This window comes from Aulostomus chinensis, chromosome 19 (genome assembly GCF_037954235.1).
Source record: "Aulostomus chinensis isolate RoL2024-O1b breed Wild chromosome 19, RoL_Achi_v1.0, whole genome shotgun sequence".
Taxonomy (NCBI): Eukaryota; Metazoa; Chordata; class Actinopteri; order Syngnathiformes; family Aulostomidae; genus Aulostomus; species Aulostomus chinensis.
Window position 1 is genome coordinate 15,480,149 of NC_141338.1, and position 21,434 is coordinate 15,501,582.

The following is a 21,434-nucleotide window of genomic DNA, read 5'->3' on the forward strand; positions in this document are numbered from 1 at the left end:
AAGATGAGAGAAAATCAGGTTGTCTGCTTGTCTTGACGAAGCTCTGTCTGTACGACCTGTTTTATAGAATAATACCATCTGTTCACGTAGAATCCCTGCACAACCCCTAACTTTATCGCTGTGTTTAACTCTCCTGGGTGCCATGTTTGTTATTTCATTTAAATTCTGTTTACCACCTTAAATACACCCCCAGTGATTGTATTGTAGGTGCAACCATCTGTGCTTAATTACATTCAGTGCAGCATTAAGAGTTTATTTATATGCAGTTGATAGACTTTGCTGCAAAACACAATAGTCCTGAATCCAGCATCATTTAAAGCACCATTGTCATCTATTAACATTTGGTCCCATAGCAACACTTGACCTCTAACATCTAAAGGTCCCTGTTCCCTCTTTTACTTTTTAATCGGTATAAAGTAATGAAACAGACTTGTGTCATTGCCAAAAAACATTTATTCCTTCTGGCTTTGTCAGCTTCCACCTTGAGTTTACAGTAAATTGCACATTCACCCATCCTACGCCACACTGCTGCTGCTAGCTGCAGCTTACACTCCTCTCCTGCAGGGGTCCCACGGGGTCCGAGATGGGTTCTCGCATCAGTTGAGTTTCATTGGAAAAGGAAGAAAGTGGGAAATTCCCCAGCAGCAGTAATTTGCATTTACAGTATAATCCCCAAGTAGGGTACTTCCAAAAATCTTTGATTTACCACTGCTTGTGTTTAGGGTTTTGTTATGAAGAGAGAACGCCAGGCTGTAGTGCAAAGTTCCTGTAAAATTCATTCAAGAGGATCTCTGAAGTCCTTTTAAAACTTGTAAAAATACTTGATTTTTTTTTTTTTAAATGGACTCACATTTTACAAATTCAGTTCATCTTATGGCACGAATGACACGTCCGCTATCAGATGTGCGCGTCGCGAGGACCTGCAGCACAGGACAGCAGTGTTTATCTTCAACAAAAATACTGGACATGAACAAACATGTTTCTGTTGCTCCAGCGCCGTAGGTGGGATAAAACCTTCCTCCTCAGACTGTGACACGTTGTAGAAAAGTCACAGGTCCAAAACTATGAGGTGAAATGTAAGAATTGAACCGTAGCTCTGAAAGACAGTCAACATCATTGGCTCATTATTGGAGCGACAAGTGAGGGTACATTATTACACAGCTGGTTTACTTCAGCGCAAATGCGGATCTTTGGGAAAATCTCACGTCTTGGTTTCATAGTTTTTAGGTTCGGTGACGATTTCATCAGGTAGATCGATCCTCAAAACTGTGACAGCCAGTTTGATCTCCAGCGCTTCATCTTTGAAGTTGTTAAAAAAAAAAAGACTCTTTCAAGCCAAAATACCTTAAAAGGAACTCACATTTTGGGTAAATACTCTTATCGCCCTTTCTCCCCAGAGGCGCACAATAAGGTAGATACCCCCCCGCCCCCGCTGATATTTCCCATCCACGATCATTCACTGTGCTAAGCTAACTAGCATCTGATGGTCTCTGAAGATCTCAGCTTCTTAATGGAGCACAGAGGGGTGAAGGGGATCTGTTTTCCTCCCTGGCTCTGGGGAGGATAAACAATAAGCTCATTTACAAAAAGGTTCTTTTAATTCTTTAAGCCGAGATGATTTCCCTTTAGAGGTACCAAAAACTTCACTGACAGTACGGGCAGTTTAAGAGCTCGAAAAGGAATGCTTGAGGTGAGTGGGGGGGGGGCTGGTCAGGGTTTGATTCGGTGTTCTTAATCGAGGCCATTCTTATCGATGTTAATGAGTTCAAACAAAACATTCTGTAAGTTTCCATCTGTAGACTGGATGAGATAAACCGTACATACCAGTACCGTAACCGTACCTTTCAGTCACAGGTAAAAACTGTTGAATCATCAGGTATCACGTTTCCCCCTTGCACGATGGAGGGGAAAAACATGGCGCATGTCAAATAGGTCAATTTATTATGTCCCTAAACCTGTAAGTGTCCCCAGGTTCCACCATGCCTCAGAAAACGCCGGCCTCTGTGAGTAGGGTGCCGGCCTCCAATAGCAGACCCTTGACATAGATGCGGACAGTGTAGAACAGGGTGAGGAAGTCCTGGGTGCAGAACAAGGTGTCCGCCAGCGCGAAGCCCAGTGTGGAGGGGATGAAACCTCGGCCGTACTCCACCATCCACGTCCCGGCGCTCCACTGCACCGATGTGGCTTCGCCCACGGTGTGTACGATGGTGTCGCCTGCAGGATTACGTGACAGTCAGTAAAACCGAGTCTCGCTTTTACCCCCGTTCTAATACACTGTGAGAACTCAGCCAAACTTGATGTAAATAAATGCAGTTTTTCACCATGTTTAACAACTTTGCCATAAAAATTCAGCCTCAGTGTTTCTGCATAATCCCTCTGACAGGAAGACAAAGGTCAGACAAAGATTAGAGCGCGTTCCCGTATTACCAGGGTAGTAAAGTTCACTCTTCGTTGTTCCCTCCTTCCACTGTCTGAAGGTGCCGGAGATGATCGTGTCTGAAATCTCAGCCCAGTAACGACCTGACAGAGAGAAAGAGCATGCAGAAATACCGGAGGAAGAGATCCAAGATAAAGACTCTCAAATATGTCTTGTGTCTTCACCTGAGTGTCCACCCGTGTCCACCGCAGTGCCAAACAGCATCACGTACTCTGTAAGCGAGGCGTGGAGGACACACATGGAACCCATCCAGCCTCCAGCGTTCACGAACACCCACTGCAGGTCCTCGTCTGGCAGGATGTGGCCTGGATACCTAGTTGAACACAGTGCGCTTTATTAGCTGGGGTTTAAACACACAATCCAACATTTAGCTCCTCGTCTAGTAACATCTAAACATGTTCGATAATAATTAATAGCAATAATATGTGCCAATGGAGCTGTCCCACATCATCACATGACATTTCAACAGTTGGCCTATTTTATGATGTTTGGAGGAACAGAAATGTCATGTGTGTGAACTGTTGCCATGCTACTGTATGTTAATATCTGGCGTGTGACCGTGTCGCTACCTCTTCCTGAGCTCCACCACCACTTTGTTGAAGGCCTGCTCATGATCCTGCCCTGAGAATACAAACACACAGTAAACACTCACAGCACAGAGCCATTAAACCCTCAAGCTAACACGTAAATGTGCGTTTTGGACGACACTGAGAACGCGTGTGGACTCGTTTTAAAAGACACATTCCTTCCCGCTTAACTCACCTGCGTACTGTTTGGCCAATTTGGCGACGTCTTCTTTATTGAAAACGTAAGATTTGGTGGCCATCCAGTGTCGCAGCAGCAGCACGGCGAGGACGGTGACTCCGGCGAACACCAACAGTCTTAAACTCGTTTGGACGACAGACATGGTTGAAACAAAAACCAACAAACACAGACACGGCGACAGGAGAGGCTACATGTGGAGGGTGAGGGAGATAATATTGCTCCTGACACGCCACCGGCAGAAGAGTGACACTGACAGGTTCTTCCTGGTCACGTGGGGGCGGTACGGACTGCTCAGCCAATCAGAGGACGAGACGATCGCCTGTCCAGCGGTGTTGCCAGTGGACTATGTAAATCCCCCGTTAAGTATTTTCAATTTTATAACAACACATCGGGATTTGTTTTGAAAGTCAATATTTTTTTCTCGTTTTTACATTTTCGAAATGTGTTCAGTTGAATTAGTTCATTATTTGTCCGTCTCTATATTTACTGTGGGTCTTTTATTGATTATATTCTTACGTGCAGACATACTTGAATGTTCACAAGAGCCCGCCCCTCTGGACAGGAACTCACCACCGAGCAGCGTTCACTCCGAACAGGTACTTCTGCAGGGCTTAGCTAGCTGGCTGCCAAAGTTTAGTAAAACTAAACCGTGCAATTAGTAAACGGAGGAGCCTGTCGTCATGAGTGTCAACGACGGAGTCAGTTTCGATCCAAAAGGTGTGGACTTGATAGAAATGAATGACGTGACAGAGATCTCTCACATTGAACCTCTGAAGCTGCTGTTAGTCCTCATCCGCACTAAATCTACAGTTTTATTAAGAGCCTTTACAGATGCTGTTTGCATACAAGAAATGTCGACCAATTGTTTTAACAGAAATTGTATTTGTGTGACATTGTCTAAAGGGAAAGCAAACTTAGGAAGTTCTTCCTGCATTGATAAAGTTTCACTCTTGGCTTTTTTTTTTCCTGAGCGGTCTCGTGACTGGCAGGCTTCTGCCTCTGCTGCAGGTTTTGACGTTTAGTTTTGCAGCTGGCAGCTTTCAAATCTTGTCACTGCAGGCGTTTATATGTTCTTTCAAAATACTCACTGGATGATGAAAGTTACTGCAGCCAACATTTCACAACACTGTGCAACCTGTTGCTGGAAGAGCACATAACCATTGTCTTTTTTTCTTTCTTTTTTTTTGCATTCGAGAGAACCTTTGCCTTCTTTTGCGACTGTGTGTGTGTGTGTGTGTCTGTGTGTTTGTTTTGATTGATGGTGTGCATTCGTCAGAGCACCAGCACTTGCGTTATAACCCCCTGAGGGATAGCTGGGTCCTGGTATCTGCCCACCGCATGAAGAGACCCTGGGCTGGCCAAGTAGAGAAACCTCCTGAGGAACAAATACCACGATATGACCCTCACAATCCTCTCTGTCCTGGTAACACACGTGCTAATGGGCAGGTGAGATCACACGTACACACACAGAACGACTGTTAGTTTAGTAAGAATCAGGACAACTACATGTGGTCCTCTGCTGGTGGGTTTTATTTGAAGTTCATGCTCACACAGTTACACGCTCGACCCCTGGCAACCCCGTCCCTGACCCGGGTCTTCCAGAGACATGGGGGTCCTCGTCACATCAAACCACTTGCATGTAGTTTACTTTCGATGTTGACTCATTATTTCTTCGTAGCTTACAGCGTGTTGCACTACAATCCCCAGCAGGCGGCGTGCTGTGGCTCCTTGTAGCCTGTAGTCAACAACGGATGTCAACTGCAGTCACACACAATGCAGCAGTGCACTGAGCGGTTGATCTTAGGAATGAAACCAAACCGAGAAGAGTTTCAGCAATACTGAGTCAATATTACTTCCTCTGATGTTACAGGGCTTTCTCTCTCATCTTCATCCCTGTGTCTCCTCAGGTGAATCCAGACTACGATAACACTTTTGTTTTTGAGAACGACTTTCCTGCTCTGCAGCCAGATGCTCCGGATCCCGGTGAGAGACGTTCCTCATCCTGTTAGATATTGTTTTTGTCTTTTGTAAATCCTCTGCTTTTCGCAGCACTTTAGCTGTGTAGGAAAATACAAAGCCAGCCCAGTTTTGCACGTCTGTTCGTCTTGCTCATCATTCATCGTCTTGAGGAAGCAATTTTATATAGATATGATTTATGCTCTTCCTAATGTTTGTGCATTAAAGACATACACTGCTTTTTGAATTCACGTTGCTGAAATATGTTTTTCAAATATGAATATCTCATTAATTTGTTTGTATATATGGGTGGGTATCGGTTAACATCCGTTGTCGGCCAAATCAGTCGCAAATGATCAGCAATTAAATATCGGCAAAAACTCCAATATGGTGCATCCCCAGCAGCAAACGAGTTGACACCTGTTCTTAAATACACCTATGACGAAAGCCTCAATAAATCATTTCATTTTGTATGTTTACTCTTATAATATGATTGCAATGATATCTATTATGATGATGATGATTACGACCTCTTCTTATGGGTACCCGCCTCCACCAAACTCTGACTTGATATATTTTATGACGACGCAACACTGTGTTTTATGTTCAGTGTTTTGTCTTGTTACTGTTGTTTGTGTCACACTTGTCTTGCGTTGTTGTTGTTGTTGCGTGTTGTATTTTTTCACCCAAAAAAGAAAAATGAAAACCAGGTCATGTTTGCTGTTGTGTCCTTCAGGTTCAGATCAGCACGCGTTGTTCCAGTCCAGAGCTGCCAGGGGCGTCTGGTAAGAGCAGAGCTTGATGTTGAGTCACGACACAAACTGGACCCTGGAAGTTCAGCCGCCTCTCAGTGTAGAAGTTGTTGGCGTGTCGGTATCTGTCACGTCTCTTAGACGGATTAAAAACTGTGTGTTCTACTTTGAAAACACACCGAGACTGATGATGAACATTAGATAGGCAATACATCACACAGCAGCGTTTATCCTGCCCTGTACCTCGCTGATAATGGCGTGAGAGTTAAACACATGCATAGAAAATTCATGTGTTTGAAAGGTAATTACAATGCACCTTGATCAGCGCTCCTTTTTAAAAACAATAATACATTTAAATATATGAATAATTACACGTGCACTGGGGTGTGTGATCAAAGTGGTCCTGCTGGGGCGCTGCCACTTCCTGCTGCTAAGCATCATCTTTCTAATCAGCTGTTAGGTGAAGTTAATTGTTTTAATCAAAGTACCACATGCAGCCTCTTTTCAGGACACGGTGAACTATGCAAATCACCAACTCACAGCGCGCACGTTATAGTATTTCCTCTGTGCCACCAGCAGATGGTAATGTTTCCTCATCAGTGCTTCTGCAGAAACTACAGGATGGAATGATGGAAGAGGATTCAGTTCACAATTAAACTGAGATTATTTGTGTCCCCAGTAGTTGCTACCAACAACCACTCTTCCTGCATGGTCATACATATGTAAATACAATAACATCACTTACACCAGTTAAAATATTAGTGTTACTCATTACAAGGCATTACAAAACCAAATGCAGTATCAACTGGAAAGTACTCAGAGTACACACAGTACCTCCATCAAGGAGAGCATATGAATACAGAATATGAATGAGTCATATATCATCAGAATGTACTGTGTGATGTTATATATTTTATATATGGAGAATATGGTGACATATATTGTCTCAGTCCCACATTCTTTTTGTAATAAATCAAGGGAGTGGGGAATAGGTTTTATTACTGAACCTTATTCATAAAGATGTGCCATTATAATGTTTCATGGTATCAACCAGAAACTTCTTTGAGTGAACTGACCATTTCCGTGCAGTTCTACGCCTTTGCCTGCAACATTCCTTGTCGAGATCATTGACTGAGCAACTACATTAACCAGAAGGAACGTGGAAATATTCTGCCAAGGTGATGTGATGTGTTGTAGGAGCTTAGAGACTACAGAACACCCAAAGAAAAGCCAAACCAAGTGTAAAAAATATCATTTTGATTTTGCTACGCTCAAGAGCCTGACCTCAAAGTTAATTGGTTCTCCCTTGGGCTGTGTTACATGGAGGGCTGCGGCATTCCTGTTCAAACACAAATGACAATGATCATAAAATGTCTCTAGCATTTATCATATCTATATCTATATCTAAATATATATCTGTATATCTATATCTATATATAGATATATATATCTCACATAGTGCTTTTTGTCACTTTTGGGGCCAATTTAGTACATTTTTCATTAATATCTTTTCTACATGTGGAAGATGACTTTGAAATGTTCTATTTCTGATAATGTAGGCTCTGACTTATTACTGTATTTTAAAACTGAAAAGATTTAAAAGGGAGATGTTCCTTCCTTGAATCAAGGGTCAGAGCTCAGACAGAATCAATTGGTAAATGTGCTTTGACTATTTCAAATTTAATATACTTTCGGTGCCTAAAAAGTCACTATTCATCTTGATTTATAATCATCGCTTTATACGCTGGTGACACCCTGGTCTCCACGGCCCGTCCACCTAATGACTTGGATCCCAAGATTGTCTTTTTGACCGCATAAACCAAATTAGCAGCAAAAAGAATAAAAAAACAAAAAACAAAAATGTATTTAGGAGAGGAGAGACTTGGGTTTACTAATCAGCTCAACTCCAGTGAAGCGAAACCTAAGGACACTGTTGTGTTATAAATCTAAAAATAGAAAAAGCATCATTTGAAAAGCCCTTTGAATAGCTGTAGCATAGCATAGTCAGGTTATGAATTGTGTTTTCTCAGCAGGCATTGTAGGTTAAACACAGGTGTAGTTTATGAATTATGACCCGCTTCCAATCAGGTGGGCTCGGATGTTAACACCAAACACAGCTTTGATTGTGCTCATCAGCTACACCTGTGTTCACAATGCCTGCTGTGAAAAGCGCCTGTCACTCACCTCCACTGTAGCCCACAAGATGCACCGTCACCACATCCACAGTCAACCGAGTCGCACAAAAGCTTTTCAGTAAAAGTTTTTGTTTCCCTTTTGCGGCGTCAGGCACTCATTAGTAACAACTCATGGCTGCAAACACATACAAAACCCATCCCACGTTTTTATATGATATCAAAGATACATTGTTGCCAGACAATGTTTATCTTTCCTGAACCATCCTGCCATTTCAGGAATACTTGAGTGATTCTGCCTGACAGCAGAGTTACATAACGATTGAATAATAGATTCAATCAAAACACTGTACGGCGTGTGGAAAAGTGAACTGTGTGTTAATATCACATGCACTGGCAGGAGCAGAGGCTGCCAATTATTGCTTGCTGTGCAAAAAAAACCCCCACACACTCTCATGGAGAAAATTGGCAGAGAACCAGCACTGATTGACACGCTGCACCGTCTTGACGTCAAGTATCGGGGTTTTCTTCTTCAGTCTCTGTGAGTTTGTTCATTTCCCTTCCTCTCAAGATGCATATTTGTTCAAAAACGCTGTGCAGCAGTCCTCTGAGGTAGCGTATTTGCAGTCCGCTCAGTTCACTCACTGTTGTTGCCAAGTAAAGGGAACTTGAAACAAAGCTTGTTGCCCTGCAGCAACGTTCAGAGAGCCAATTAGAGGGCAAACAAAATGGGACGTAGGATTTTGCGGATTTGGGTCATGGGAGACAAAAGAGAGACGGGATAAGGTGAGAATGTTTGTTATTGATCGACGGTGTATGTTCCATCTCATCTCTCATTCCCATGAAATAAAGATTCAGAAACACTTTGTTTTCTATATTAGATTATAAATCAGATTCGTATGGAAATTCCGCATGAAGTTTCCGCCAATGAAACATCATGAATACTTGATAATTACCCGTTTTCTAATAGCAGGATTGTGCACTAACTACCAGCCACAGCTTGTTTTAGGGATGGAGCATCAGCCAAAGAAGAACCACTTTTCTTCTCGAAGGTGATCTGACTCATGGATCAGAGACGCAAATTACGTTTCTCTGTAGCAAGATACGTACCTCTAGTCGTGTTCCCACCTGAGTGCTGCCCCTTCACTCCTTGGTTCAGTTCCTTTCAGTTTGACTATGAACACAAACAGAAACCAAAAATGACAGAATGAGGCTTTTTTATTCATTATTCCTCGCAGTTTAACGGCACGTATTTTCTTTTGCTATATCTGCAGCACATCGTGTGCTTCTTCCCTCCGAGCTGTGTTTGTCTCTGACAGGCTCATATTAGATAAGACGTCTTGGCTTTTGGCAGGCCATTTAGAAAGTGACAATCCACATAACACTGCCTGGGCTTAAATTACAGGCAGACATACAGTTTAAAAAAGGTACTTATAGGTTTAAATGGATCCATGTCTTTGTTCCCATTTACTGCTCTTCTCAGATAATAAAGGTTCCTTACATTCGAGGCCTTGTCAGATCAGTTCACACAAGGCTCATTACGCTCATAGCAGCCAGGTACATCTCTGCATTTCACACTGGGTGATGGAGTTTGTCGTCTGTCAGGAGGACGCATAGTGCGCGCGCTCAACGTGGGTTTGTCCCTAAGAAAATTTCATGAACCAGGCCCGTAGAGTGACAGTAAGTTAGCATTGTTCAGCTATTGGTTCCCTTGTCTCAAGGTCACTAGAGGTTTCCATCACGCCAAAAAACAGAGGGACAAAGTTAGTTGGGGTGACCTGTTGTGACCTCATTCGTAGCGTCATGTTAGTTTTGGACTGTTAGGATTTTAATGTTTTGTTTTTTGTCTTCAACTTCCTTTTTTCTTTTTTTTTTTTGACCCAGAACTGATTAAACTAGTAAAACAGGGTCCAAAAGTACATGTTAACTTGTTGCTTGCGCCTGTTTTTTCATTCCAGAGTCACTAAAACACTTTGAAACAAATCTGAGAGTCATTTGATTTATGCATCATTTAATCAAGATTTGTTCGAATCAATTCTTTATCACAGCTTTCCTGAAATGTTGGGTCAATACTACTTAAGTCTAATGAGGTGTGCTAGTGTGAGATCTAAGAGATACATGAGAGGAGTTTGAAAGCCAAGACTTCAGAATGAAATTTTTTCCAATGCGTTGATGTTGAATTCATATAAGTGTATGTAAATTTATCTTGGACTGGATGAAGTACACTGTAGTAGGGGGCTGGATCTCCTTCTAACACTCATGAACATTTCATAACTACAACCATTCAGTTTTTTTGGAGCACAAACACCAAAGTCACGATCAATAATTGATCATGTACGAGCCGCTCAGACCCTCGAGGAACCACCCTGTCGATTGAAATATCATGTTCCCTGACTGACAGCTGAGGTGATGTTCTCGGGTTCAGGAGGATGGGGAGAGGGAGCAAACATAAACATTCTCCTCTACACACACACACACACACACACACACACACACACACACACATACGTACTGAACTCTGCTCACACACTTTGGTGAAAAGTGATTGAGTCTTGAATCTAAAGCTCCACTGGTTCACTGTGTTCTCCTCGTTAGGGAAAAACAGCAAAAAAACCATAAAGATATGTTGTTATCGCTCCAAACTACCAGTTTGTGATTTTTATGATTAAAAAAAAACAACAATACATCATCTGATAATTGTCTGGTAATTGATTTTTTTTTTTAGATTCTGATTCTTTTTAAAAGTGTGTTGTAAATATGATGTTACTGTGGCGCAGTAGCATGATTATCTCACCTTCCGTACACCAGCCAAGGTGGCTGCAGCCAAACTCCAAAGTTAGAAAATGCAGTTTTTCTTCTTGTTGAACTGATCTGGTTCCAAATTCAACTGATGCTTTGTTGAGTCATGTAAAAACACCCCCTCCACCAAGTTGGGCTCATTTTTATCACGTAATCCTGCCAGACAAACTAGCTGGTAGTACAATTATTAATTTTTATACTGAACCCATCCATCTATCCATCCATCCATCCTCTTTCTACCTCTTATCCTGTTAAGGGTCACGGGGGGTGGAGCCTATCCCAGCAGATTTCAGGTGAGAGGCGGGGTTCACCCTGGACAGGTCACCAGTCCATCACAGGACCAACACATAGAGACAGACAACCATTCACACTCACAGTCACACCTACAGTCAATTTAGAGTATCAATCAGCCTCGTCCTCTCTTGATGTCTTTGGACTGTGGGAGGAAGCTGGAGTACCAGAGAGAACCCACACAGGAACAGGGAGAACATGGAGACTCTCGCATCTTGCTGTGACGTGCTAACCACTGCACCACTGTGCTACCCAGAAATGGAATTTTTCCTCCTAACACTTTTATTAGTTCAGTGTTATAGATGTTCAATTTTATAAATGTTGCTTATTTATTATTTCAGAGTTATAAATGTTGCTAACTTATGAGTTCAGTGTTATAAATGTTGCTAACGTATGAGTTCAGTTTTATAAATGTTGCTAACTTATGAGTTCAGTGTTATAAATGTTGCTAACTTATGAGTTCAGTGTTATAAATGTTGCTAACTTATGAGTTCAGCGTTATAAATGTTGCTAACTTATGAGTTCAGTGTTATAAATGTTGCTAACGTATGAGTTCAGTTTTATAAATGTTGCTAACTTATGAGTTCAGTGTTATAAATGTTGCTAACTTATGAGTTCAGTGTTATAAATGTTGCTAACGTATGAGTTCAGTTTTATAAATGTTGCTAACTTATGAGTTCAGTGTTATAAATGTTGCTAACTTATGAGTTCAGAGTTATAAATGTTGCTAACGTATGAGTTCAGTTTTATAAATGTTGCTAACTTATGAGTTCAGTGTTATAAATGTTGCTAACTTATGAGTTCAGCGTTATAAATGTTGCTAACTTATGAGTTCAGTGTTATAAATGTTGCTAACTTATGAGTTCAGTGTTATAAATGTTGCTAACTTATGAGTTCAGTGTTATAAATGTTGCTAACTTATGAGTTCAGAGTTATAAATGTTGCTAACTTATGAGTTCAGTGTTATAAATGTTGCTAACTTATGAGTTCAGTGTTATAAATGTTGCTAACTTATGAGTTCAGTGTTATAAATGTTGCTAACTTATGAGTTCAGCGTTATAAATGTTGCTAACTTATGAGTTCATCGTTATAAATGTTGCTAACTTATGAGTTCAGTGTTATAAATGTTGCTAACTTATGAGTTCAGTGTTATAAATGTTGCTAACTTATGAGTTCAGTGTTATAAATGTTGCTAACTTATTAGTTCAGTGTTATAAATGTTGCTAACATGAGTTCAGTTTCATAAATGTTGCTAACTTAAGAGTTCAGTGGTAATACGTTTTGCTAACTTGTGCTTTTAGTTCAACGCTATACACATGGCTAACTGGTTTACTAATTCAGATGCTCTCATCCTATTTCTTCCTCTGTTTCAGTAAAGTCATGTGTTTCCATCCCTGGTCTGATGTCACTCTCCCGCTCATGAAAAGAGAGGAGGTTGTCAAGGTGATTGACAAGTGGGCGGAGCTCATGGAGGAACTAGGCCCCACCTACCACTGGGTTCAGGTATGCGATGTAGAGTCAACTTCTGTAACACCAAAGTACTGTTCCAGTTGTCCCTCCACAGGATTATGTCTGGACAAAGTACAGTTTTCGTATAATTTTATTTTTTCATAATAGTTAAGCTGAGAGATTTTAAAACAGTACGAATGACCAAATATCAGCATAAACATTGCCATTTCTTCTCTGAACGTTAACAAAGTGTGCCTATATCATCTGATAATTTACTGTTAAGGATCACGGTTCCTCTATTATCTCTTAAGCACCACAAACGTAACTTTAACTTACTTTTCCTCATTTTTGTAGATCTTTGAGAATAAAGGAGCTACGATGGGTTGTTCAAATCCACATCCTCACTGTCAGGTCAGCAAATATGCATGCACGCACACACGCATTACCATACCAACTATCAATGAGATGATGTGATTTATTTTTACATATATATATATATATATATATATATATTCACACCTGCCAGCTCGTGTCGTCCTGTCATCTGTGTGATGTTGAGAAAGAGCCAATTAGTGTGAGAATGTGTTGGTGAGAATGAAGGAAAAACAAAAAAGCAAAACAAAAATCTTGCAGACTTTTCAATTCAATTTCAAAATAGAATAAGCTAGAAAATTCTAAGAAAAATGATGTCAATTTGCCTCTGAAGTCCCTGTATTTTAGACTACATGTGGTTCAGTTCAAATCACTGAGAACATCCTGCCCCTATCAATATTTGTTCCATACACGTTCATGTTGTATCAACCCACGTAGCTCATTATCAGTTGCCTTTAGACTGGACTTGAGCAACTTTCTTGACAAGCTCAGCAGCATTCCCTCCCCTTTGTGTGAATCCTCTCGCATCTGATGCTGCAGCAACAGAACCGTGGCCCCCGCAGCACCAGCACGCGTGTGCCAGTCGTCATATCATTTAGATGTAAAAACGCAAATGAAATAACTGCTGTGTGCACCATTTGGCACCTGGGAGCGAATCAGAAGAGGTCATTTAATTTTAAAGTCACTTGACAACTAAATTGGAATGAAAAGATGTGAAATTGGGATCCGCACTTGCAAGAACAGACTTCTGAGCATCTGTAGCTACATCCTGAAGCAAAACAATCACAAGAAGAATGTAATCACAAAAACTCCCTGGCACCTGCCATTAGACGCTGGCGTATTTCACATTATATTTCACAATATGTGTACATGTAAAAAAAAAAGAAAAGAAAAAAAACCCGACGTCTGTATTATGGTGCGGAAGTTTTTGATTGTACCTTCCAGCTGTCTCTGGCAACAAAAAAAAGAAAAAAGAAGAAGAGGTCTTCCAGCTGAAATGAAACCCTGAATGTGCGGTCATGGCCTCCCTAAGTCGTCATTCAGCCTTCAGAGGGACAACCAAAGACCTGCTTTTGTTTGCCAGGGAGTCAAGTCGTGCGTAAATCCTACTTACTTGTTGATCCAGAACATGTCAAATCTAGGAAATACTCAGACTATGACAACAGCAGCGTCAGGGGAAACAAAGCGTGCTGCGAGGTCCTGGAGGTTATTGAGACCCTAACAACAGAGGGCAGTCTTGGGCCTCCGAAAAACCGACTTGAACCCTCTGTATCATAGATGCTTCCTTGTTAAGTTCATTTGCTCAGGCAGCTCAAATACATTTTTTAAAACGGACAAACAATGAATAAAGAAGAGGATAAAATCAATTAAAGCAATTAATGCTCTTATTTGAATCGTATTTGTTGTTCATCGCACATGAAAACAGAAGAATTTCAAACCCACCAAAAATCAAACCTGAATCCCAGCAGTTTCATTCCTTTTTTTTTTTTTTTTTTTTGCTTTTCTTACCAAATCATTGTCCAAGAAAGAGCAGCGTAAATGTGTGTGTGTTCAGCCAGACAGTCCCTGCAGGCCAAAAAGTAAGAAGCATAGATCTGAAACTCTTGAATAACGAACACAAAATGTTAATTATGGACTTTAGGCAGCATTGCATCTGATGACTTTGGTCTCACAGGAACAAAACTTTCTTTTTTTTTTCTTTTTTTTTTGTAAGTGTGAGAAGAAAAATGTATGCCTCTGGAATAGTAATATTCATTTTTTTTATGCAAGTATCCCAGACTTTATACAGCATTAAATCTGTGGAGTGCTCCTAATGGGTTTGGAAGTATTCGCCTCTCAGGCGCAGACTATTATCGAGTCCTTTTTTAGTACATATTTTATGAAGAGCAACAGTCGGATTCTGAAGTTAAGAAGGAGCGATAGGGTCGTAAATACCTCATATTCTCAGAGCCAGTCTCGTGAGACTCGAGGATATTCTTCGTTTTTCTCTCGGGCACCGTGTCTCATAGTCTCAGAGAATCAACTGTCTGCTGCTGGATGGGAGATAGATGCGCTGTATACAGAAGCACAGGTGCACAAACACACCCACAGTGACAGATCTCGGCAGATTTATCCACACACACCATTATACACAGCCGGCGTCATGCAGATTTACAGTATTTACAGATACTCTTCACACACCAACCGTGTCTGTCTCCTCTGTCCCTCCAGGACCATAAAAATGCTGCTGCCTTTAGCCAATATTCAATATTAACATCCCTCTCAGCTGGCGTCTTCTCATTTGTGTACAGAATCATACAAACGCTTTTAAGGCTGCCACTCTGATGATTTACAGCTTTGTTTTACAGGTCATTTTATTTCATGTCAATATTATTCACAAATTTTAAAGAGGACGCGTGTTAATGACACCCTTAAAAAAGGAAAATGGAATACGCTACCTCTGACAGTTCAAATCCTGTGCTGAATTCCAGGTGAAAAATGACTTAATCAGAGCACAGTTTGCCGCTCTGCCTGAAGCTGTGTTGCTTTGGTAAACAAAAGCAGCATAGAATGAAATGGGATTGTTCCGTGAGATGGACTGTTTAACCCCGATGACACAAGCTGCTTCCTGTCAGTTGTAAAAGCTCTCTTTAAAAAAAAAAAAAAAAAAAAAAAGGCAAAAATGCTTCCAGGAAACAGACGATAATATCAAGGCTGGTCTACGTGCACAAATAATTGAGGACAGCAGCAGAAAGGCTTGTCAATCAGCTACCCAGTGCAGAAATAGCTCATCAGTATTCTGGTGGAATCCTCCCACTGACTACCTTTCATTGTGCTAAGCTAACTAGCATTCAGCAGGGTCCGAGTGGGTCTCGGGCTGGAGACATTTTCCTTAAAGACGCCTCATATGTTAATCCCTCTTATTCAAAAGTCTTGTTAACTGCGTTCTTGAATACTGATTTACCAGCAAGTCGGTCGTTAAATGATTCGTCAGTCCTGCCTGCTTTTGTAATCGTTAAGAGTGCAAGTGTACACAAACAAGAATCTCAGTCATTTGGTTCACTTTTGTCCATAAAATGAAGTACAACTACATTATGAACCCATTTTTAGCTTAAAAGTGTGTTTTGAAAATGAAACATTTAGCCGTTTGTGATATTAACTTACAGAGTTGAACATCTTTCGTATCGCCGCCTTCTTAAAATAATGGCCTCAGTGATTTGATCGAGGTTTTTCAGAAAACACAAAAAAACTGGAAACAAAACGTTATAAGGAGTTGATTTAAGCGAGAGAGAAAAAATTGCTTAAAAAGGACCTGGGCAGTTCTTTAAAGAAGGTGAGGATATGAGAATATGAAGGAAAATGAGCCGCTAAATCGCAGATAAACGCCAGAAAACGCCAGTTACTGATGAAACAAACTTTAACATGTCTGTGATATTAAATCTACAATAATTTGTGTGCAACTTCATTATAATTTAGTTCAACATAGAGTGTATATGGTCTTTAAATACAGGTTATAAGCTTAGATGCTTTTATTTTTTTTTCCCAAGCAAAATATCAAAAGTCCTGATGAGCACAAACCAAAACAACCCAAAAACAAGAACAGACGCCAGTTTCTATCTGAAACTGATACAGAAAATACGCTTTCAGAGCTTTTAATGGCTGAGTTAATGAATCCCAGCTCATGCTGATAACTACGATAAAGTCCCTGTCTCCGTTATGTCTCAGTGTCTTCAAGTTTCGGTTGAATAAATGAAAATTAGCAGCTTTCAGGGAAAACTCAATTAGTGATCTTAAAAGCATGGAAGGGAAGTGGGTTATGAAACCTCAGAATAATGGCAGCTGGATCAAACAGTCAGGTCGCTCTTGTCTCCCTTTCTGTTTAACACTGAGGACAGCAAATAGCACATTATTATGTTGAATACAATTTTTTGTCCATGTACCTTTTGACACTTTGTTTTTACACTTGAAAGAAATGCACGAATGAAGGTAAGGACCAGTTTTTGTGATTTTTTTTTCTTTTAGTTTCTCATCAAAAAACCCCCAAAACAAAACACAAAAGAGCCATTGCTGCCTCTTTAACCAAAAAGGGCAAATGAAAAAAAAAAGGAATATTACTACAGTTTTGTTTTTTTACACGTCACCTTTTTTCCCCCTCAATTCGAGAGACGGCCGTCTCTCAAAAAGATGTTAGTCACATGACCTGAAAAGCAGGGTCCTTGCAATTGCAAACATTAGAAACATGGAACCCAAGCATATACTGTGTACACACACACACACACACACACACACACACACACACACACACACACACACACACATATATAATATTAAAAAAAAAAGAGTCGGGGCAACTATTTACCTCTTTATGGACTAAAGACGCCAGTTTGATAAAATGTGCATGAACATTCCAGGAAAAGATCTTGCTTTGAAACCAACACATGTTCCCCTGAATTTCCTCTTGCCAAGGGCGCTTACACAACCCAGTTCCATGATGGAGACCGGCTTTTGGACCTGACACATATGGCGTCCATTTTTCCCCCCCAAAAAAGACCTGAAATTCTAACTCATCTGACCACACACTTCCTGTATGTGATGGTCCATCGCGGATGCCTTTGAGTCTACGGAGCCTCCAGACATGTTAACATAAGGTTCCCTGGTTTTTGCACGCGAACATTTTAAGTGGCACTGGTAGATATCAGTGGCCACTGAACGTAACCAAGATCTGCTGAGAACATGTGGTGGATCCATGTGGAGATCATGGAAATCCAGGCTACGTTTGTCCCAAAAGACAAAAGTTCCTCCAGATTTCTTGAGTCAAGGATGCTGTGCATTGTAGAAGATGAAATATCCGAATCCACTCGCAGGCATTCGTTAGCAAATTACATTCTCATCCCATCCTTGCTCCTGAAAGACGACAGCTGTCTTGGATGTTGCTTTTAGACAAAACAAATCACCTCTTGACATCTGCTGTTTCAGCAACATTGGAACATTATTCGATTTTTTCATGATTAAAAGCTCTTAAGTGCTCTTTTACAGGCAACTGGACTTGTTTCAGTTGCTTGAAGATGTTTTGCCTCTCATCCAAGAGGCCTAGATCTTCTTTTCAGTTGCCTACGACCCAGCACCAGAGTTACCATGGCCTGGATGACAGAGAGCCTTCCCCATCATCATTTAAAGCTCGAAATGGCCCTCATCGAAAGTGTGTTAGGAATGTGCAGGCCTGAGTGGCACAATGTCTGCTAGGAATGGAACTTCGATCACTGCTTTCTGTTTTCATGTACTTTGTTTACGCTCCCAACTTTTACCCAGTTGGTGGTGCACCTAACGACATGGTTTCTCCACAATTCTGTCATGTCTCATCATTGTCTCCCTCCGTCTCCTCCCTGTTTCCCGTTACATCATAGGTTTGGGCCAGCAATTTCCTGCCTAATGAGCCGGCTCTGTCGGATCGCTGTCAGAGAAAATACTATGAAAAGTACAGAGAGCCACTGCTGCTGCAGTACGCCAAGCAGGAGGCTGAGAGAAAGGTACAGTACACCCGATACAAACACAACAAGAGGGTACTCGGAGGACGCATACCTTCGCTGAGGCGAACTCAAGGTAAAGAAACAGATCTACTCCAAAACTGAAAGGGTTCTACCTCGGTCCATGCCACTCCCCTCCACCAGATTCAATTAATTTCTTGTGGTTTTTGTAATCGTGTTGACAGACACACCACTGAGAACCTGTTTCGTTCCTAGGTAGAGATAAATGTTGTTTAAATTGCAAATACTTGAGGGGGGGGGGGTTGTCTGCCACGTTCTCTTGAAAGAGAAAATATAGACTCGTACTAAATTGATCTGGCTCAATCTTCACTTGTGTGTGGCAACTGTTGCTGCAGAGCCATGGCCCTCTGCTTGGATTTTTGTTTTGCCGGGAGGTTTCTGGGTGGGAGTGGGTGCTTTATTCATTAAAGAGTCACTTGAAAAAGAAAAACAAGTCCTGTTACTTTAAGTGAAACTAAAAACTTTCCTGTTTTACTTACTTACTTTACTTTTGAAGGAATTTTTTTTTTTGCACTTTATTCCATCTGGAAACAAAAGCTGATACTTTTGTTGATTAGCCACTTCACACATAAAGCTGGAACCCCACTTCATTTCAGTCTCAAGAAGCATTTATGTCATTTTTTTCCCCCTGCCACTCTTCAATTAAAGCTGGTTCTTTTGAATAATCTGATGAAAAGTGATCCATTTCTTCTCAAGATTAGAGAGAGAATGGGCTTGATGATAAAGTGTGGCGTTAACCAAAGGAGTTGAAGCGCGACGCAGGATGGAGGAAGTGAAGTCGGGGGATGAAAGGAGAGAAGAGGGGGAAAAAAAGGGAAAAAAAAATTTTAAGTTACAAAAGTAAACTGGGTTAAAGTCTCAATGAGGTTAACATCTGTTTTTCAAGAGCGTGACCTGGTCCAGGGAGCTGCAGAACCCTTGTCTATCAGCTGATAGGCCGCTAACGTGAAGTCTATAAGCTTGGATGACACGGTCAGCTACATCAAGATCAATAACACGAGCCGCCGTTCTCTTGTGCTCAGTACCGTATTTCAGTACCTGAAGAAGAAGAAGAAGAAGAGTTTATATTTATTGTCACCGGGGAGGTCATGTTGTTTGTGCCGTTGGTCTGTGTGTCAGCAAGATTACCCAAGAACTATGAGGCCGGTTTACACCAAACATGGTGGAAGGGCGAAATATGGGCTTTTCAGGGACCTCCGCTGTGACTCAATTTCGAGATCGTCCTGTGCTTGATAACTATTTATCTAAGGTCTAAAGCTAACTTGAGATAAAGCTGAGATCACACACGTATTAGGATGCTGTGGCCGGACTTTGTCACTTCAAGGGGAGGAACACCGATTGATTGAAGTGTAGATTTAATGGAGGGTGGTGGAGAGCTAGACCTCTGCTCATTAGGCTGGTTAGGTCCCGGCGAAGAAACCAAATGGCTGTTTTATCAGTTGGAAAACACGAGTCGGGGAAGAAAGAAAAGGGAAATCCGACAACTGCTGATTGGTTCAGGGAACCAGGCGATACCTGCTCTGCTGCAACTGTGAGGGAGGATCGCATTAATGTTTCGAGAAGAGGAGACACTTGAATCTCCGAGACAGCCACTCATGGGGGCTGACCTTTATAAAATGAGAGTGGAGGCTGTGTGTGCGTGTGTGTGCATAAGTGTGTGTGTGTGTGTGTGTGTGTGTGTGTGTGTGTGTGTGTGTGTGTGTGTGTGTTTGCAAGCATGCCTTCAACTACTTCTTCTTGTCCACCACTTGTGTGTGTGTGTGTCCACGTCTCTATCTGCTCCTGTCTGTCTGACCCAAGGTTAGGACCGTAAATTGGCCCTCTGCAGTGCTTGGAGGAGTTTGAATTGGGGTTTAGCTCCCAGGTGACACTCTTGACTTTGAAACAAAAACTTTCTGAGCTAATTGAATAAAATCTCGTCAGGATTTGTGGACTGTGAGGTTTTACAGCATCCTTCACTTCCTCGTCCTCTTCCTCCTCCTCCTCAGTCTCTCTCCTCTCTGTCCTGTGTCCCATTCATTTATTTTTCTATCTTTATTCTGCTGCTGTTTTTTTAATCCTCTTAAAGTCAGAGGAGAACAAGTGCATTGGAAAAGGAGTGCAGGTCAAGATGAAAGATTAAGGAAGAAGCTGCAATGTGATCAAGAATAAAGAGGATTTCAAATATTGAGGATGGATGACATTAATAAAATTTTATCCTCATCTTTTGCTTATTTTGTTTTGTTCAAAATATGTGTCCAAATGAAAGCAACACGAAGTGACACTGAAGTTTAACCGTTTAAGTATTGTAAATATATGTTGTTAAAAAGTCCTTTTCTGAGGTAGCAGTTGTTCCAGGTGGTTCCAGAGCTCAGCAATCGGGTATAAAGAAATGTTAGTAACTAAAAAGTGAAGCCAGTGTCAAACTTGCATTCTCTGTAATGACCAGAGGGTGGCGACTTTCACCGGTTGACGAACAGGTCCGTTTGTCAAAGTCCATGAGAGAGCTCTTCATTTATAATCAAACATTGTCCTCCAGAATTTATTGTCTCAGTCGCTGATTTCATGTTTTTACTTTGGGGATGTTAATTTAGTGAGTTTTGCTCAGTTCTAAAAGTAAAATAGATGATGAAGCAGGGCAGCATCAGAAATGAACTGTTTGACTCACCTGTCAAGGTGGCTGGCTGATTAAAAACTCACAAGCCAAAAATAATAAATTGCTCTTTTCTATTGCATTCATTTCAGTATTTCATTAAGATGATAAAGTATTATGATGATTTCAAACTGAATATTTTAATATGCTGATTTATGGTTCATAAATAAATTCTATTTTAAATGGGAAAGTAAAGCAGACCGAGAGTTTTTCGTGAGGTGCATTCAAGTTGAAACAAGGCAACAAAAAAAAAGTGTCACAAACTATTATTTTTTTCTTTATTCACGGATGAATTAAATTGAATTGAAAGCCAATTGCAGATAC

The 21,434-nt window shown here is 41.1% G+C and overlaps 2 protein-coding genes across 3 annotated transcripts in view; one reads left to right on the forward strand and one right to left on the reverse strand.

Annotated features, from left to right (window-relative positions):
* Positions 1-436: 436 nt before the first annotated feature.
* sigmar1 (sigma non-opioid intracellular receptor 1) lies at positions 437-3,468 on the reverse strand. Its single transcript, XM_086187199.1, has 5 exons — positions 3,200-3,468; positions 3,007-3,058; positions 2,602-2,750; positions 2,428-2,520; positions 437-2,214 (listed from the first exon to the last, which is right to left on the reverse strand). Exons 1-5 carry the CDS (start codon positions 3,342-3,344, stop codon positions 1,985-1,987), a joined length of 669 nt encoding a protein of 222 aa, XP_086043325.1. The 5' UTR covers positions 3,345-3,468; the 3' UTR covers positions 437-1,984.
* A 315-nt stretch (positions 3,469-3,783) lies between these two features.
* galt (galactose-1-phosphate uridylyltransferase) overlaps positions 3,784-21,434 on the forward strand; it is a 31,787-nt gene continuing 14,136 nt past the window's right edge. For both annotated transcript variants that reach the window (XM_086187478.1, XM_086187479.1), the window contains exons 1-7: positions 3,784-3,919; positions 4,479-4,648; positions 5,110-5,185; positions 5,895-5,943; positions 12,506-12,635; positions 12,936-12,992; positions 18,338-18,460. In XM_086187478.1, the coding sequence (XP_086043604.1) occupies positions 3,883-3,919; positions 4,479-4,648; positions 5,110-5,185; positions 5,895-5,943; positions 12,506-12,635; positions 12,936-12,992; positions 18,338-18,460 (642 nt within the window). In that variant the 5' untranslated portion in view covers positions 3,784-3,882. The remainder of the gene's footprint in view (positions 3,920-4,478; positions 4,649-5,109; positions 5,186-5,894; positions 5,944-12,505; positions 12,636-12,935; positions 12,993-18,337; positions 18,461-21,434) is intronic.

Coding starts and splice junctions, on each gene's coding strand:
- sigmar1 (XM_086187199.1), bottom strand. CDS start 3,344: ATGTCTGTCGTCCAAACGAGTTTAAGACTGTTGGTGTTCGCCGGAGTC. Junction 2,751..3,006: donor GTGGTGGAGCTCAGGAAGAG/GTAGCGACACGG, acceptor GTGTTCAACTAG/GTATCCAGGCCACATCCTGC. Junction 2,521..2,601: donor GGACACGGGTGGACACTCAG/GTGAAGACACAA, acceptor TCTCTCTGTCAG/GTCGTTACTGGGCTGAGATT.